This window comes from Myxocyprinus asiaticus, chromosome 13 (assembly GCF_019703515.2).
Source record: "Myxocyprinus asiaticus isolate MX2 ecotype Aquarium Trade chromosome 13, UBuf_Myxa_2, whole genome shotgun sequence".
In the NCBI taxonomy this organism is placed as follows: Eukaryota; Metazoa; Chordata; class Actinopteri; order Cypriniformes; family Catostomidae; genus Myxocyprinus; species Myxocyprinus asiaticus.
In genome coordinates, this window is record NC_059356.1 from 44,108,555 (window position 1) to 44,128,833 (window position 20,279).

Consider the following 20,279-nt stretch of genomic DNA (forward strand, 5'->3'; position numbering starts at 1 on the left):
AGCGGGGTGGCCACCGCCGAGGATGCCATATGCCCCAGGAGCCTCTGAAAAAGTTTCAGTGGAACCGCTGTTTTCTGTTTGAACGCTGTCAAACAGGCCAGCACCGACTGGGCGTGCTCGTTCATAAGGTGTGCCGTCAAAGAGACTGAGTCCAACTCCAAACCGAGAAAAGAGATGCTCTGAACCGGGAGGATCTTGCTCTTTTCCCAGTTGACCTGAAGCCCTAGTCGGCTGAGGTGTGAGAGCACCAGGTCCCTGTGTGTGCACAACATGTCTCGAGAATGAGCTAGGATTACCCAGTCATCGAGATTGTTGAGAATGCGAATGCCCACCTCCTTAACGGGGCAAGGGCAGCCTCTGCGACCTTCATAAAGACACGAGGAGACAGGGAGGACTTTGTACTGATACACCTGACTCTTGAATGCAAACCGCAGGAAGGGTCTGTGTCGAGGAAGTATGCATCCTTCAGGTCTACCGCCGCAAACCAATCTTGATGCCGGACGCTCGCCAGAATGCGCTTTTGCGTCAGCATCTTGAATGGGAGTCTGTGTAAAGCCTAGTTCAGTACTCACAGGTCCAAGATTGGCCGCAACCCACCGCGTTTTTTCGGTACGATGAAGTAGGGGCTGTAAAACCCCTTTGTCATCTCAGCTGGAGGTACAGGTTCTATCGCGCCCTTCCGTAGGAGGGTAGCGATCTCCGCGCAAGGTAGCAGCATTTTCGTCCTTCACCAAGGTGAAGTGGACCTCGCTGAACCTCGGCGGATGCCCGGCGAAGTGAATCATGTAGCCGAGTCGGATGGTCCGGACCAGCCATCGCGAAGGTCCAAGTTCCGTGTAAGGGGGACCAAAGGGACAATGTCATCGGACATACCGGCAGGTGGGGACTCGTGGCGGGGCGGAGCTCGAGGTGCTGCACCACATCGTGGCCGTGCTGAGTCTAAGGACATTGAAGCACTTACCTGGCTCCTTGTGACCACCCCCGGAACAGCCTGGGATGGGGGAGGAAGAGGCCTGTTCTTGTGACCCATGGAGACTGTCACATCGGGGGCGGATTTGTGCAACAGCTGGGCGCTCAGGGGCGGGAGACTGCCGCTGGAGTGCCAAACCTGCCAAATAGAGTGGTGGATGGTGGTCGTGATGACGGCCGTGCACACTGGATACGTGACCCAGGGAACAAGGAAACCACTCTTGCTGAACTCTTGAGTACTGCAGCCACTTGGGCATGCAGTGCAATTAAATGCAAAAGGTAACAAAAAAGATGGAGAGATCTGCTTACCAGCTCCAGAGCAGTGGGCTTCATTGTCCCCGGGTCGCCCGTCTGAAGGGCACTTTGAAGCCTTTCACAGGTTCTGGGCGGCCGTGAGACGGGTGGCATCTGCTTCCTGTGGTGGGCTCCACACCAGGGCCGGGCCAAAGTGGCGGGCTCTTGCAGAGCCGGTGCAGTCACCACAGGGGGACACCCTTGGTGACAAGTTGACGGGGTGCGGGATCTTGAGCCGCGCCGGGGCAGGATATTCCGGCTAGCATCCGTCTACTGCTCCACCGTTGAGAACTGATGGGCAAAGTCCTTGACGGTGTTGCTGAATAGGCTAGCCTAGGAGATGGGGGCAGCAAGGAATCGTGTCCTGTTGGTCTCACCCATCTCGACCAGGTTGAGCCAAAGGTGGTGCTCCTGGACCACTAATGTGGACATTGTCCGCCCGAGAGACCGCGCCATGACCTCCGTTGCTCGGAGAGCGAGGTTGGTTGCCAAGCGCAGTTCCTGCATCAATCCCGGGGCGGAACTACCCTTGTGCAGTTCCTTTAGCGCCTTAGCGGAATTGCAGAAGAGCCATGGCGTGCAGGGCAGAGGTGGCTTGTCCAGCGGCACCGTAGGCCTTGGCCGTCAGAGATGACGTAAACCTACAGGCCTTGGACGGGGGCTTTGGGCACCCGTGCCAGGTGGCGGTGCTCTGCGGGCATAGGTGCACCGCAAGTGTCTTTATCCACCACGGGATTGCCGAATAGCCCTTGGCCACCCCACTATCGAGGGTAGTGAGGGCGGGGAAGCTGAAAAGATCGGGACCGGGCAGTAAAAATGCCTCCCATGACCTTGTCAGCTCTTCATGCACTTCCGGGAAGAAAGGAACAGGGGCGGGGCGTGGCTTTGAGCGGCACCGCGAGCCCAGGAACCAATCATCGAGCCACGAGGGTTCAGGGAAGAGCAGAGGGTTCCACTCTAGCCGACACTCGCGGCTGCCCGGGAAAGCATGTCGTCATCTCCGTGTCAGCCTGTGACTGGGCAATCGTCCCCGAAGGGAGGAGCCCAGCTGAGGCTTCTGACTGGACAAGCCCGCTCTTCGATGCTGTGCTCGAGAGCTCATCACTTTCGCGGGCTCCGAATAAGAGGTCGAACTCGCCATGAGACGAGCCGGCGGACTCATCCTGAAGCCCGATCGGGGCAGACGAGCGTGCTGGGGAATGGGAGGTCCACGGGGGGATACCCGGTGGAGGCGGTCCCTTTGGGGTCCCCAAATTGCCCTCAGTGCTAGCCTCGCTGGCCTCATACCCGTGGGTAAAAGGACCAAGGCAGGGTAGCCTCTGGGGTGGCTTTCTTTCTTACGAAGGCGAACTGTGACCGCATCGTTACCATGGACATGTCCTCGCAATGAGAACATGATCATCCACGAATGCTGTCTCCGTGTGAGCAGTGCCCAGACATGAAAGACAGTGATCGTGACCGAAAGGAATGGGGGCGGGGCCTGGCCGTGGCGGCATCCAGTGCCCAGGAACCGATCGTCGAGCCACGAGGGTTCAGGGTAGAGTGGAGGGTTCCACTCTAGCCCGCCGCTTGTGGCCGCCCGGGAAAGCACGTCCATCTGTTGAGTATTAAATCGATTCGCACCAGCTGTACCATCCTCAAACGGATGGCCTGTTGGAACGATTTAATAAAACCCTCAAAAGAATGATTCGTAATTTCGTGCACGACGATGCTAGAAATTCATCCATTGGCTTCTCCCCATTCGAGCTGCTGTATGGGCGACGCCCACGCAGTGTGCTTGATGTATTGCGAGAGGCCTGGGAAGAGGGACCTTCAAACAGTAAAAATGAAATTCAGTACGTTCTTGATCTTAGAGCAAAACTCCACACTTTGGGACAGCTAACACAGGAGAATTTGCTCCAAGCTCAAGAACGACAGCGCCGACTGTATGACAGGGGAACTCAGCTAAGGGAATTTGCACCGGGAGATAAAGTGCTTGTATTGCTTCCCACATCAAGCTCTAAATTACTTGCCAAGTGGCAAGGACCCTTTGAGGTCACACGATGAGTGGGAGATCTCGATTATGAGGTTAAACGAACCGATAGAGGGGGCGCACGTCAAATATACCACCTCAATCTCCTGAAATTGTGGAGGGAGGCGGTTCCCGTGACGTTGGCTATGGTAGTTCCAGAGAAGGCGGTGCTCGGACCGGAGGTGAGTTCAAAACATAAACAGTTCACCCCAGTCATTTGCGGAGACCACCTCTCACCGAGTCAACTCGCGGAGGTTGCTAGGTTGCAACAGGAGTTTGCGGATGTGTTCTCCCCTCTACCGGGACGTACAAACCTCATCCATCACCACATCGAGACCAAGCCTGGGGTCGTGGTACGTAGCCGCCCCTATCGATTACCCGAACACAAGAAGAAAATCGTTTGGGAAGAATTGGATGCAATGCTCGATATGGGGGTAATAGAAGAATCCCACAGCGATTGGTCCAGCCCAGTTGTTCTAGTGCCTAAGAGCGACGGGTCTGTGCGATTCTGTGTGGATTATAGAAAAGTCAACGCGGTGTCTAAATTTGATGCGTATCCAATGCCTCGCATTGATGAGTTGCTCGATCGGTTGGGCACTGCTCATTTTTATTTGACATTGGATTTGACGAAGGGTTATTGGCAGATCCCCTTGACACCAATTTCCCGTGAGAAAACCGCCTTCTCCACACCGTTTGGATTACACCAATTTGTGACACTTCCGTTCGGTTTGTTTGGGGCCCCGGCTACGTTTCAGTGTCTCATGGACTGAATCCTCAGACCGCATTCAGTTTACGCCGCTGCCTATTTAGATGACATCATCATTTACAGCAATGATTGGCAGCGGCACATGCAACATCTGAGGGCGGTTCTGAGATCGCTGCGCCGAGCGGGACTCACAGCGAACCCGAAGAAGTGCGCGATTGGACGGGTGGAGGTACGGTATTTGGGGTTCCACTTGGGCCACGGGCAGGTGCGTCCCCAAATTGACAAGACAGCGGTGATTACGACCTGCCCGAGACCCAAGACCAAAAAGGGGGTGAGACAGTTCCTGGGGCTGGCTGGCTATTATAGAAGGTTCGTACCTAATTATTCGGACGTCACCAGCCTGCTGACTGATCTCATTAAAAAGGGAGCTCCAGACCCAGTCCAATGGACCGAGCAGTGTCAGCGGGCGTTCACGCAAGTTAAAGCTGCACGCGGGGGGCCGCTTTTACATCCAGCTGACTTCTCTCTCCCTTTTGTTTTACAGACAGATGCTTCAGACAGGGGGCTGGGGGCCGTGCTCTCGCAGGTGGTGGAGGGGGAGGAGCGCCCAGTGCTGTACATTAGCCGTAAGCTCTCATTGAGGGAAACTAAGTACAGCACTGTGGAAAAGGAGTGTCTCGCCATCAAGTGGGTGGTCCTCACTCTCCGATACTACCTGTTGGGGCGGGCCTTCACCCTCTGTTCCGATCACGCCCCACTCCAGTGGCTCCACCGCATGAAAGATACCAATGCCCAGATTACCCGTTGGTATCTGGCTCTTCAGCCGTTTAAGTTAAAGGTGGTCCACAGACCTGGAGCGCAGATGGCTGTCACCGATTTCCTTTCCAGGAATGGGGGGGGAGTGGTAGGCAGGCCGGATGCCGCCCCGGCCTGAGTCAGGTGGTGGGGATATGTGGCAGCGGGGGCGTGGTCAAGCATCTCTCCGGAGAGAGAGAAAGCGGTAAGGGCGCTTACACCTGAGTTAAATTATGTCTAACACCTGACTCTAATTTCAGTGAGCACGGGGAGAGCGGCATAAATAGAGCCACACAGCAGTTAGACGAGAGAGATCCTGGGCACCAGAGAGCCAATTGTGAAGCCATGAGTTTATTATTTCAAGAGTATATTTTTGTGAAGTAGTTTTTATATTTTTAGAGTTAATCATTGAACAGTGCAAGAGCCCTGAACGTGTATTTGCTGTAGTAAGGAGAATAAAACGCTTACCTGAACCAGGAAATCTGCTTCTCGCCTCCTCCTTCCACTGAGAAGTCTTACACATGTCATCTACAGAAACTTCTAACACACTCCCATGTAAAAAATAATAATAAAAGAAATTGAGACAAAACGTGAATAAATTATCTTGGTGCTGAGTGGATCCGTTACAGGCATGACTGTATAAAGCGCTATGCAGACCTGAAAATATTCGCGCCGTGACCCGTTTCAAATCACCAGAACCATATCGAAGTTTTCTTATTTGAAATAAAAACACATTTTTCTAACTATATTTCGAACAGAAATATAATGATTATCTTGCATGTGAGCTATGATTGCGACAAAATTCAGACTCAAACTATTAGTATATTTCGTCAGTTTTGATTGGGTGGACCAGCTGTCAATCTGAGTGGACCAGTGCCACTCTGGCCCTTATGTGGCCTCGCCCCTGCTACTAATCACAGTGACACTAATACCTCAGAGGCAACTCTCAGCTCTTAAACATAATCTAAACCCGTTCTGGATAGATCAAGCTAAACATTTTAGTAAACCTTTGAGGTTAAACTACATGTGAACTTTTGCAACATCACTTGAATGTAGATGCCACTAGATCTAGAAACAAATAGGAAGAGCTTGAACTTATAGTATACTTGTGGCTAATTTTATATGTAAAATATAATTTAATAGTTTTCTCCTTGTTCTTTTTCAGTACTGATTTCAAACATCCACTCTGGACACAATGAAGGTGATTGAATTTGATTCATATATATTCAGATATGTCTGATAGAATGCTTACTGTTACAAACCAGCTGAAAATTAGCATTATCATCTTGACTTGCACCTTTTCAAAGTTATAATTACTTGTGTTGTGTTGTATCCCTGCAGACAGTTCTGAGATGTTACTGTGACAGGTGGCAACACCTAAAACAACTGCATATAAAAATGACAATTTCTTCAGAAATATCAGTCATTTTGGCTAACTAGTTATAAAGCATGTAGTCACACATAAAAGTAACATTTCCTTAGTATTGAAAATTAGTAACTCTGCTGACACCACACAAATTTCTGTAATACTCAGTTCTAGGAACACAATTTAATACATTGCATTAGACACTAAACAAGTGGCAGTGATAGATAAAGAGGACAAAACATCTTCTAAACTGATTTAAAATTGTGTATCTGTGTTTATGCATTAAATACTGAACATTATTTTTAACTATTTTCAGTGTGAATTGTTGTCATTGTACAGTTAGACCAAAAGCAAAACTGACCATACAGCCTGATAAACGTGTATTCAGAGGAGAGACAGTCACTCTCAGATGTGACATACAGGAGAGAGGAGTCACTATCTGGCAGTACACCTGGGATAAAGATGGTTCATTCGTCCACCAAAATAAACTACAGGACTACAATATCAGTTTTGTTACTCAGTTTAATGCAGGTAAATACACCTGTTATGGAGGAGATATAAAAGGGTCACAATACAAATACACCAGTAATGAAGTTACTCTGACAGTCACAGGTGAGAGAGTTCATCTGTGTTCATCATCTTTCAAATCAGCAATGTACAAAAATATTCAAAACATGATGACAGATTTATTTTACTAAGACCTTTATAAGAGGTCAGATTTATTTATTCTGTGTGAACAAATGTCTTAAGTATATATTGTATTCTCTCTACAGATTTACCCAGAGTTACAGTGAATGTTGAGCCAGACAGTTCAGTGTTCACTGGAGAGAGAGTGACTCTGAAGTGCGAGATAGAGACTCAGTACAGTGACTGGAGATATCAGTGGTATAAAAACAACACTTCAGTGTCTGCATCTGAGCATCACACTGTAAACAGAGACACTTTTACTATCAAAGGAGCTGCTGAATCTGATCAGGATCAGTACTGGTGTAGAGGAGTGAGAGATAAAAGACCTTCATCCTCACAGGACAGTAATCATGTGACTCTCTCTGTTAAAGGTGAGTAATTGCTGTGATAAAGACTCAGAGATGAGCAGGTGACCTCCTCAACTCCTTCATGTTTCTTGCTCTCCTGCAGGATCAAGGCCAAAACCTGAACTCACATCAAATATTAAAGGAGCTGCACTGACCTGTTTATAACAAATTAATCAAACATTCATTTTGTTGAATATTCTACTGAATTGCAAAATGATGTCACTCTTGTAATTAGTTGTATTTTTATTTATAGAATGTATTTTATTACTTTTCATGTTTTCGTTATGTTGTTTGATTAAATATTGTGTAATTGTGTTTGCACAGAGCATTTTGAAGCTGTTTTGACAGTGAAGCCTAAAAATCAGCTGTTCAGAGGAGAAACAGTCACTCTCAGATGTGACATACAGGGTGGAGGAGACACTGAGTGGACATACAGCTGGACTGTAAAGAATACCAACAACGGTTATAAAAACACTGTCAATCAATGCAAGACACAGGAGTGCAAAATCAACAGTGTTGAACACACACACAGTGGTAAATACACCTGTAGTGGAAAAACAAGAGATGGACAAAACTCAAAGATCAGTGATGCTGTTACACTGACTGTTTTAAGTGAGTTTCTATGTTTGTTTGTTCATTATTCTCAGTATAAACAGCAAAAGTCAAACATTAATTTAACATTTACATTAACATTAATGTTACTAATGAAAGAGGTATCAATTTCAGATTGGAAAGCAGTTTTAAGTGTATTTCCACAGAAGTGGGTGACTGAAGGAGACTCAGTGACTCTGATCTGTGAGGTTAAAGACTCCTCTACAGACTGCACATTTAGCTGGTACAAAGAAGATAATACGTTAAATTATAAACTCCTGTCAGACAGCAGCAGAGGAGCTGGAGGAAACTACACTCTCAGTTCTGCTGCTGTAAATCACACAGGAGTTTATAAGTGCAGCGCAGAGAGAGGAGAACCAGCCTATTACACAGATCACAGCAACACACAGCTAATATGGGTCACTGGTGAGTTAAATTATAGTATTTATTTATTTAAAGAAAAAGCATTTCTAATATATTAAAAAAAGAAGTGTCATGTTCAGATGTAATTTTAAGCATTTCTAAGTTCAAGCTGTAATGTGTTTCTCAGGTGTCTCTCCTTCAGTGTCTCTGATCATCAGTCCCAACAGAACTCAACACTTCTCACAAGACTCTCTGTCTCTGAGCTGTGAGGATCAGAGTAACTCTACTGAATGGACAGTGAGAACATACACAGACAGATTAAGTGTTTGTTCATTTTCACACCGGGCATCACAAACAGGATCTACATGTAGAATCAGTCCCGTCTACACTTTTGACACTGGAGTGTACTGGTGTCAGTCTCAGTCTGGAGAGAAGAGTAATCCTGTTAATATCACTGTACACAGTGAGTCTACAACTCTGTATTTATTAATTTCACTGGTAGTTTACAGTCAGTGAATGATTGGGATAGCAAAGAATGTATTAAGCATGTGATACAATTCTTGTTTTGTTTGAACTATATCAGCAAATTATTAATGGTACGAGACCTGTACGAGACTTAAACTTATGGACCAGAATATCATAGAAACTTGTGGGCTCTTTTACTTAGTCAGTAAATATCCTATACCGGCCGCACATCAACAAGTTGAAAACTATTAAGAAAACTGTAGGAACCGCATAGCAATGCTCTGACAACCATGCATAACAACCCAACATTGTATGAGTTAACACCACTGACATTTTCTACAGTTTTTGATATAATCTCACTATTTGCATTACAATAAGCACACATTTCCTCTGTTCTGTAGATGGTCGTGTGATTCTGGAGAGTCCTGTTCATCCTGTGACTGAAGGAGATTCTCTGACTCTACGCTGTTTACATCGATATTCAAATCCCTCAGACCTCACAGCTGATTTCTATAAAGATGGATCACTCCTCCAGAAGCAGACTACAGGAGAGATGATCATCCATACTGTCTCAAAGTCACACGAAGGTTTCTACTACTGTAAACACACAGAGAGAGGAGAGTCACCCAAGAGCTGGATCTCAGTCAGAGGTGAAACTGTACAGAAGAACTATAAACACTATTAAAAATGTTTAGTATAATTTGCAGCACATTTTTAAATATATAAATGTATGTATCTTCCTCAGCCTCAAAACCTCTGTCTCATGGCCTGATAACTGCAGTGACTGTAGGACTGAGTGTCACGCTTTTGATCATTTTCATACTGATCCTGCTGCGGTGCTACAAAAACAACAAAGGTTCATCTTCTGCCCTCTTAGAATTCAATGGCAATTTATGAATACATTTGCACCGACCTTAATATGGAGGAGTTTTTATTGAAGTCTTATGAATAAGAACGTTAGCATGTCATTTACAAACATGTATGCAGACAGTATATTCATTTGTTTGATTTCAGACCCCTTTATTCCTCAAAACTTTCATGTAAACACTGTGTTTGACTAGGTGGAGGATCTTTGTCTCCCTCTATTGTCAATCAACAGCAGAATATCAGTCAGACATCAGAGCTGGACCAGAGTGAATATGGGTGTACGGCACTGCACTCCGGTCAGTCTCAAATCTTTTTACAATGCTTGTAAACAGTGTCTAGTGCAGTGAGAAACTAATCTGAATAATGTAAAAAGAAATGAATCTATGATTGGCTTATAGCTGTCTTAATATATTAGGCTGGGATGGGAGAAAGTGTTTTACCACTGTTCAAAGTACACACATCATCTTTAGCTAACATAAAGTCCCACTCCTCTGAAGTTAAAAACATTTTTTGTGTAACTGACATATAATTTGGCTATATGTCATTAGTTTAATTTTATTTTCAAAACAATAACAAAATTATTTTTTAGTAACTGTAACTTTATTTTGTGTGTTATTAGCACAAGAAATATTTTACTTAGATTAATTTTTTTAAGTCTGTGTCAAAATGAAAAACAATATTTCCCTGTGGGCTTTAATTAATAAGATATACAGATCAGACGAATGGTCTCTTATTTTTTTTTTTTATTTATTTCAGGCACTGATCACATTTATGATACCATTCATGCAACAATTAATGCATACACAAGCACAGGTAATGATCTCATCTAAAGTACTTCATCATGTCATGATATTGTAATGCACAGTCAAAAAGCTCTTTTATAAAGTAACTGTAATGTAATAGAGACCAAATCAATCTTTTTTTAGATGTCACTTGGGCAGATCCAAGTGATATCATGTATTCACATGCCAACAAGGAGAAAAAGAGGCTAAAATCCAAACAGAAAAGGAAAAGTCTTACTCATGTTTTTATTTTTCATTGTAGGCTCAGTAACAGTGCCTAACAACATAATACCTTCAAGTCATGAATCCTGAGAATCTCAGCAAGTGCATCAGAAGTCTTTCCTTTTTTGATGCCTTCTGATGATATAAAGTCATCAGGTGAAGACTGTGGCGGTCAAGTTCTGCATAGAACGTGTTTGGAAGATTCTGGTTTGTAATGCGATGAAACTCAGTATAGACCTAAATGGAGTGACAAGAAAGACAAATTTCATTCACAATGGATTGAAAAGACAAAATTGAGAATATACAGATTGCAATTTCATACATAATGTAAAAGTAGGCTATATCGTAATGAACATGTTAGGGATCTGCTGACGTGTTATTTTATATCGATTTATTCTGACATTGTTTCACGAGGCTTGATCGTAATTCCTCCGTGTATTATCTTGTGTTTCATATAGGACTGATTTATTCTCTGTGCCATGAAACCCTTATTTCCATTTTTGTATCTCCATTATACAGTGAGCCTATATACATGGTAAATAGACCACCCGAGCAAAACCGTCACATAAGCAAGAAAAATAATGGTCAAATTAAACTGTTTAAATTAAAACAAAGGAGGAGCAAACCATATAGATTACTGATTGGTCCTTGGCAACTCTGTTTGCACACGCGCAGCTCATTCAAGTCTGTGTCAGCTGCTGTGCGGTCAACTGAATGTGCTGCTCCTCTCTGTCACTCACTGAACAGAGTAGACGCAGAGAGTGGTGTGCCTGCGGTGGGAAAGCAAGGCCTCACACCAGGGCCGGTCAAGCCATTAGGCGACAAAGGCGAGCGCCTAGGGCGGCATCACTTCGGGGGCACCGATCTACCAAGCCAATATGACCCTGTCCTAAATGGCGCACTTCATGTGGACTTGCGGTCTCGTGGCCTTCAGTTGCACATGCTTGTGAAGTCTACGAGTCCGTAGTGTGTCCCATTTGTGATTTTAGCGCTTGCAAGGGTTCCTGTGAGCGCCCCCTTTGTGCCTTCGATGGGCTCAGTCCGCTACCCAACAGTCCTTGCGACAGACCAATCAGAAGGACTCCAGTTTCTGAGCTGGAGGAAAAAATGTGGATTAAAATTGTATTTCAATAATCACTTTTTCCTGATTGTCAACAGGGGATCACTTGCTTATCATGGGTATATAGAATCACTTTTAAGTCTGATGTGTAGAACTTGTTCAAAACTTTGTTTTATTTAATTTTCTAGAGATATGGAATTACTCCTATTCAGTTGTTATTGTTGTTTCAAAGAGGATTCTAGAATCATTGTGAGTCTCTAAAATATCAAGACAGGAAAGAATAATTTAATGCACATGGCTATAGCTTGTAAGATTGCTTATATTTATTGATATAGCAACATTCGGTCTAATAGTGCTACTTATACCTGCAGAAGTGTGGCTGTGTGTATTTTATAACTATTTTTGTGAACATATGTTCTAAGCTGTAACCATCCATGTGTCTGAATAATGTTTATTTGTTCTCTAAAGATATAAAACAATGGGGTTTTGTTGCTGTAGTCATATGTGCACTTTGTTTTTCAGAGGTTCTTTAATATCTAATGCTTTATTGTCAGTGTGTTTCTTGAAATTATTTAATAAAAACAAATATTCAATAGTTAGTTTAAAGTGTGTTCCTTCACCCTATCTATCAATGCCATGACTTTTTTAAATAATAATTTAATGCACACTTTTACCAATCATGCCCCCTCATGGACTTGCTGACTAGTGCCCCATCAGTCTGCACTCTCTTACGTCATCAAAGTCTGCACTCAGAGGAAGACCACAAGGGCGGAGAGTGCCATTTGGAACAGGGTAGTGTTCAATCTGTGTCAAAACAAATGCGCCCTGTATTCCGATGACGCATTGTGCCGTGTACTAAATGCCTTACTACCATACTACTCTTACTATTTCTGTTATACCTGTGTTTGGCAAAAACAGTGAGTGTAGTGTGGATAGTATTGTGAACACGGGCATAAACTCATGAGCGCGGGGCACGTGTATTGAAGTGATGCCCGATGCGTGAATTAATCAGTCTTTTGAGTCGATTCTTCTCAGTGAACTGGTCTAACGTGTGGGCTGAATCATTTGAAGCTCTTTGTCACACAGTAAAACAGTTACGGGATGCTTTAGAAGACAGAGAACAAAAACAATGCTGAATGAAGTGAATATTTACTTACAATTCATTGAAACAAAACCTGCAGCTGTATTCAATCGTTTGCCAGTGATGAAGATCATGTGTGTGTGCAGCCTGTGAATGATTGTCTACTGCAGGTAAAGATACTTTCTAAATAAAAGCATATCAAAACACATTACATGAAAGCACTTAAAAGTACCAAAATCAAACCAATACCATGTTCTTTGGACATGTTCTTTGGAGTAGCCTTCCATATAAATATCATGATATAGGCCTATTGTATTATAAAAATACCAAGGTTTTAACATACTGTTCCATGATTCTGGCTTTTGGCTTTTGAGTAAGGTAACTTTGATAAACCGTCTCGTGCTGTACAATGTAAAGTTAATGCTACACAATATACTGTATATAGGCTACTAAAGAAAATGATGCTCCTAAAGTCACCAGAAATGAATGCTTTGGTGCTGTTTTTGCAAAACGAATAAATAAAATTAATAATTTTAAACCCACCTGCAACATCATAGTACAATAGATTGTGTACTTGATGGGCCCCAGACTCCCCAGTAATGATGAAAGCCTGTAAATGTGCCTGCTGTGAAATAGACTGTACAATGTGAATAGATCTTTAGGGCAGTGTGCCTTTTTTGTAGACCATTTGACTTGGTTTATGTGCACTTTACATTAAAATTATTCCTATATACAGTGATACCCATTTATGATGCCTTCTTAAGCCATAACATGCACTTGCATACTTCTTCCCAACATTGTTATAATGAATGTTTTGCTAGTTTGGGTTTACTCACATTAGGATGTATTATGTGTTAATTTGTACTTTTTTGTGTAAAAAGAAATACATAGCTCTCTAATAATTTTAGTGGGGGGAGGGGGGTTACTGGAGGGTCTCGCCTAGGGTGCCAAATGTGGTAGGACCAGCACTGCCTCACGCTCGCACGGCAGTGCTGGCGACTCTTCTTTGGAAAGTAGCTAAGGTTTGTCCAAAATGTCGCTAGATTTGTCGCTAGGTGCTTTTTTCGGGGGAAAAAGTCGCTAAAGGGGTCTGAAAAATCACTAAATCTAGCGACAAATTCGCTAAGTTGGCAACACTGTCGCAAATAGTGGGCGTTTTTTACAAATTGAAAAATATAATTATTACTGAATCTGTTACCTAAAGGTAACAACTCAAAACCTTGATTTTAGTTTAAACAAATTAAAAATAAAAATTATTTTAACTTCAATCTTTGATAAAGATTTAGAAGACTTTAAAACTGAAGTATGTTGAACTATTTAACACATTTTGAATAAAGAGTACTTTGTTTTTTCAATGAATAACACAGTTCGGGTTTACAGTGTATCTAATTAACAGTGCAGTGACTCAATGGAGAAATGAACTTTTACATCCAGTATTTTGCTTGTATATGTACATGGGGCTGTTTGGCAGCTGCTGTCAGTGGTGGATCGCAGTTTATTGCACTCTGAAAGCCCAAGCTTCCGCAAGCCCCCCCCCAAAAAAAACACACAACCTGTGACTTCCTATATTTATAAGCGACTTCATGAAAAAACAAGCCACTTATAATAAGCGGAAATGGCAACGCTGTGGTAGGCTCATTCATATTAATCACGTTGTCTGCGTTCACTCGAATTGATTTGCTGAATCAAAACATGGACTGTGAGCACTAGCCAATGGGATTGATGCTTTTGAGTTAGTTCTGCCCACTGTCGAAGCAACTAGATGGCAGAGGCTTCCCCAGGGTCTTAAAGGCAGAGCTGTAGCAGGTGGGGTGAAAGGTGGTAATGATTCTGGGTTCCAAAGGTCCAGGGGGCCCACAACAAATTTGAAACTGTATTATTTTAATAGGTAAGGGGCCCAGAGCCATATATATTCACAGGGCCCAGAATGCCTTGCGAACGCCCTGCTTTTAAAGGCTTCGGTTTAGGTGAACAGAAGCACTTTTTTTCCCTTGTGCTACAATTAAGCAAAATAAACGTATTAAAATGTAACTATTATTTCTCAAAAAGTGGGGGAGACTTATTTAGTTATTTCTAAAAGTGAGGGGACATGTCTCCCTCAGATATAATGGTTCCTATGCCCCTGCTTAAACCAAAGACCACCAAGTTACTTATTAACTTATTACAAATTACACTTCTCATACTGTAATGACTTTCCAATAAAGCCAATGGTGACCTGGCAACAGGTTGAGGACCAGGTGATGGCGTGTAAAGCAAATTTTTTTTCTCTCTCACTGTCTCACTGTCACTCCGCCTCGCTCTTTCCCTCTCCCCTTTTCCCTCCCCTTGTCTCCCTCCTAGGTCTCGAAAGGCGGGGAACGTCCATTACAAGTATTTAACTCATAAAGCAAGTGTCCTTGAATGCAGTGTACAGACTGAAAATGTCTTTATTATATTCCACTCATTATGATACACACCACAATTGTTCAGGTTCACAGTTCCAGAGGTTTCCATTTGTCCAAACTCACAAATATCCGCATTGTTTTCCTCCTGGTTCACATAATCTCAATGCATATCAAACAGTCACACACTATTTCTCCACAACATGCAACGATATGGTCAAAAACTGTGTGCTTCCCTAATCGCCAAGGCACCTGACTTCCATTACCCAGGTGCTCCTTTTATCCTTGGTTATGTTCCCACAATGACACCCAGTGGACAACAAAAAACATTACACAAATAAAGTTCAAACAGTAAAATGGCTCCAACACAAGATGTCATGATGTCAAAATCACCTGTACAATTTCTTAGCAATGCACGCCCATGTGTTCTTCCTATTTCCTCTTACACAGTCTCTGTTAAATATTGACTATAGTCTGTAATGACTGCAGCCTATATCTTTAGTTTCTATATCTTTATTAAAAACTGTGGCATGTTGTTTGCAATGAATGACAGCAAATTAGTCTTTGTCAAATCTTTTGCTGTCAGCAGTGTTGCGTATTAATCTTTTCTTTTATCTTTTTATTTGGCTTGAAAACATGACACTGAGGCACGAGTCACCGTTTTTCTACTTTTCTGCTTTACTGAACATGTGCGATCTCTTTTGACTACAACACAGCGCAGAGGTTTCTGTAGTTTAGTTTCTTGAGCTCTGTGGTGTTAAAAAATGTTAATGCATCATACAAACCAGAGTAGTATGTGTGGCTGCAATGAATCAGTGTTGTTAACATGACTAAAACCTTCCCATGCTGTGTGCCACAACATTGCTGTAGAGAACTTTTTCTGAAAATGTTACAGTAGCATAATTGGCAGCATTATAAGAAGGTTTTTGGGAACACACAGGTAATTTTGGATGTATTTTATCCTTTAAAGTTTTTGTCATGAATCGCCTAAAGATCTGGGTCCGTATGCATAAAACTTCTAAGAAATGCTCCTAAGAATAGTCTTAAGCTTTGACTTCAGTGTCAAAAAGTTCTTAGCAAAGAGTAGGACTTGTGTAAGAGTGGGAGCTTTTTATGAAGATGCTAAAAGCAACTTTCTGCAAAGTCTAAGACTGATTCTTATGTGCTGACTGAAGTGACGCTTAAGTGTTGTGAAATAAGGACTACAATGATGTCGACCCAAAATGGCCACCCTCAACCACTGAATCAGCCAATAGTGAGTTGAGTGGGGGGTGTCGCTGTATATCGCGGCGCTGTTTTGCGGTCCTCTTCAGCGTGTCGTGGCCTGTTTGGCATAACGGGGCGGCCCGTTTCAGCTTATTGTGGCACATTTGGCCCCCTCTCGCAGCCGGCCAACCGGGAAAGGTCCCGGTTCTCCCAATGGCCAGTCTGCCCCTGCTCCACAGAATACAGTCATTGTGCTACTCCTGACTAGGTTAAAATACCTTTCTAGCACTCTTAAACAATTTAGGAACTGAGAACAAATCTCAACACTTACGAACCTTTATGAAACACACTTATTCTTAAGTCTAGGAATAAGAGTAAAATGACGTCATTCAATTTTGACACACTTAAGACTACAATTTAAGTGTCTTTATACATACAGCCCCTGACTTTAGCTTTCATTTTGTTGTACAGGAAGTCTTGAGGCTTGAAAGCAGACTGCCTTAAACATTCAGTCATTATTACATCATTATGGAGCTCAGTCCACTTCTTCTTGTGCTCTGTGAGTATTATTTTCTTAGTTTGTATTTGAGTGAAAATAAGTTGCTATTGAAGTAAGCCTATTTATTTGTTTATTTATTTATTTATTGGCCAATTTGAAGTAATAATGACTCTTGCTGTTTTGGACTAGTTGTTTTGTAAAATGGGAGCTGAAACTTGCATGACTGATTTGATCATATTTACATATATGAATAAATCAAGTTATGAGCTTGGGCTAAACACCTCTCAAGCACATTAAACTGAAGAAGGAATCTGTTAAAGCACCTAACACCTGTCACAAAACTATGAGCTTAAAAAATGTTTTATGTAGTGCTTTGGTTTTTAATGTCTTTTTTTCTCCATAGAAACACATTTTCACTACTGTAAAGTGCATCACAGATGGAGGTCTGTCATGCTAGAGTGAAGATATTCAACTAATCATAATTTAATTCATTATCGATTATTTTCATCATTGATTTTTTAAATAATTTTAGTGATTTGTAGATTTTTATTAGTTGTTGCAGCTCTCTGAAAGCTTAGACAGGTAACCCATCAAATTTTTCAAATGCATAATTCACAACAGTGAGTTTCAGTGTATTCATTAAATGAAAAAATGTGCTGCAATTAAAAAATATATATACTGATGGGTTTCATTTCGCTTAACTAACTTGTTCATATTCCACTATCATAAGTCCAACACATTCTTTCTTTGATGCAGAGTGTGTTGTCTCCACAGAATACAATCATTGTGCTACTCCTAACTAGGTTAAAATACCTTTCCAGCACTCTTAAACAATTTAGGAACTGAGACCAAATCTTAACACTCATGAACCTTTATGAAACTCACTTATTCTTAAGTCTAGGAATAAGAGTAAAATGACGAAATTTGCAACATTTTGACACACTTAAGACTAGAATTTGTGGCTTTATACATACGGCCCCTGCTGTTTAATGCACTTGAGAGATGTTTAGCCCCAGCTCATAACTTACATTTTACTGATTTATAAATATTATAAACTCAAAGTCATGCAAGTTTCAATTCCCATTTTGCCAAACAACTTCTCCAAAACAGCAAGCAAGTCATTATTACTTCAAATAAGCAAATAAATAAATAAAAATAGGCTTACATCATGAAATGCCACAATAAAATAATGTTGATATATTGAAATGTCAAATTTATCACTAAATTGAACTGTGTTTAACTGCAATATTATATGTAACTGTAATGGGATTATAACAGTTTGGTTTATTATCGTTTCATTTCGTGATTTAAATTGTCCTTCTATTTATATTTCTTCTATTTATATTTATATTGCAAGATCTTGCATTTGGATTTTTTGTAGACTTCAATTTGCACGTTGTTTGAGGACAACATTCGGCAAGATGTGGAATCAAGTTTTAAAATAGAGGACATTAAATTTGGCTTTCTCGTTTGATTAATCAAAAGAAAATAACCTATTATCAAAACATTGTTTTATAATGTGTTGTATTAAATCATGAGTGATTTAATGATGTCATACCAACTGGGACATACTATATTGCCCTTGCAGACTCACTATTGGCTGATTCAGTGTTTGAGGTTGGCCATTTTGGGTCGACATCATTGTAGTCCTTATTTCACAACACTTAAGTGTCACCTCAGTCAGCACATAAGAAAGTTGCTTTTAGCATCTTCATAAAAAGCTCCCACTCTTTTACAAGTCCTACTCTTTGCTAAGAACTTTTTAACACTGAAGAACAAGCTTAAGACTATTCTTAGGAGTATTTCTGAGAAGTTTTATGCATACGGACCCAGGGACCATATTCACCAAAAATCATAAGGCTAAGAGTAGCTCCTAAGGTAGATATTTAGGAGAAACTATTAAAAATTAGGGGCATGTCACTCCTAAATTTAGGACTCGTAAGGTTTTAATCAAAGAGTTATTCATGAAGCATTTTAATGCTAAAAGTAGCTCCTAAACCCACGAAAGCTTAGAAGCCATCCTGCTGTCGTCAATCCACATTAAAAACAATGTTTTGGAATGTTATTATGACATAAGCCTTTTAAAAAGGTATCGTCAGAATCGTAATTGAGTCTATGTATTTTAATAATGTAACGTTATAATATTATAAACATTATAATATTAACATTGACCTTTAAAAAAGGTATTATCTGAATCGTGAGGGTGTTTTCAATATTGCAAAGTTACACTGTAAAAAAAAATCCTGTTGTTTTCACAACAAAAAACTGGCAGCTGTGGTTGCCAGAATAATGTTGTAAAAAATACAGTAAAAATTTAAACAACTTTACAGAACAACCTGTACATTTTACAGTTTAAAACTGCTGTAATTTACATGACCACGCTGGCACTGTAAAAATAAATAAATAAATAAATAAACCAATTCTGTTACATTTACAGTAAAAAAAAAAATAATAAACTTGATATTAACATTCTGTAACTGTAAAAATCTGCTTTTTACTTTATAATGTATTGTTCATCACTGTAAGAATTACAGAAGAGCACATGATGACATGAAGTTCACCAATAATTTTCCACGAGCAATGACCAATTAACATGTAGAGACAGTGCTCAGTGTCACTCACACAAACACTAAACACCATCGGGTAACACATGTGACATTTACATAATGCAGTAAACAATAACTAAACTACATCAAATATAAAACAGAACATCCGCAAAGTACATAACTGATATTAAAATAAGAAGAAACATAACTATTCCCATAAAATATGATGGGCCATGCAGGGAATTATGGGAATGCCCTATTATTGTTTTTTACTGTAATTTTAACAATGATTTACTGTAAAAGTACATTTACTCTTTTGTTAAATAATGTACATTTACCATTTATTGTAAAAATTACTGTATTGTCTTTTAAAATGTATAAAAATGTACTGTATATTTTACAGTTAAATGTGCACTCAGTAATTCTAATTTTCAGCAGTGTAGCTGAGAACTCTCCCAGTAACCAAAACAACCCAGTTACACCTGAGATAAATTGTGACAACTCTGTGACTTGGGAATTTCTATCATCTGTCAGCAGAATCATCTATCAAACTTTCCCTATCTGTCACTCACTCTACGTTGTGTCGATGTAGTGACACTAGGGGTCACACTTGGGAGCACAAAACCTCTGGTCTTTGATAAAAGGCCGATGAAAATTGCAGAGTGGTATTTGCATGCCACTCCCCCGGACATACGAGTATAAAAGGAGCTGGTATGCAACCACTCATTCAGATTTTCTCTTCAGAGCCGAACGGTCATGCTCATTGAGCTGAATTCTCACGACTGTTCATTCACCTCTGCTGGATCTGACGACGCATTTCAGCGGCTTCTCCCTCCTCTGCACTGGTGCACTGCAGAGAACACCCCTGGGCACTTCGGCAGAAAAAAGAGAGTATTTTTTTGAAAGAGTATATTTCTCTAAAAGAGCAGCACACACGGAACGTCTTTTTAAAGACGCGTCTTTTTAAAGATACCTTTCCGATTGTGTGTTATTCCTGGTTGCGGTCATTACCTCTCAACTTCAGACGGTCATGATCGCTGT

At 41.5% G+C, this 20,279-nt stretch overlaps 1 protein-coding gene across 1 annotated transcript in view; it reads left to right on the forward strand.

The window, feature by feature from the left end:
• LOC127450993 (Fc receptor-like protein 5) overlaps positions 1-20,279 on the forward strand; it is a gene marked incomplete at its 5' end in the record, with an annotated part of 56,530 nt that overhangs the window by 1,943 nt on the left and 34,308 nt on the right. The window contains 12 exons of the mRNA XM_051715476.1: positions 5,941-5,976; positions 6,481-6,753; positions 6,915-7,199; positions 7,500-7,780; positions 7,889-8,192; positions 8,317-8,592; positions 8,996-9,244; positions 9,340-9,450; positions 9,656-9,757; positions 10,218-10,274; positions 11,161-11,383; positions 16,706-16,752. Coding sequence (XP_051571436.1) covers positions 5,941-5,976; positions 6,481-6,753; positions 6,915-7,199; positions 7,500-7,780; positions 7,889-8,192; positions 8,317-8,592; positions 8,996-9,244; positions 9,340-9,450; positions 9,656-9,757; positions 10,218-10,274; positions 11,161-11,383; positions 16,706-16,752 — 2,244 coding nt within the window. The remainder of the gene's footprint in view (positions 1-5,940; positions 5,977-6,480; positions 6,754-6,914; positions 7,200-7,499; positions 7,781-7,888; positions 8,193-8,316; positions 8,593-8,995; positions 9,245-9,339; positions 9,451-9,655; positions 9,758-10,217; positions 10,275-11,160; positions 11,384-16,705; positions 16,753-20,279) is intronic.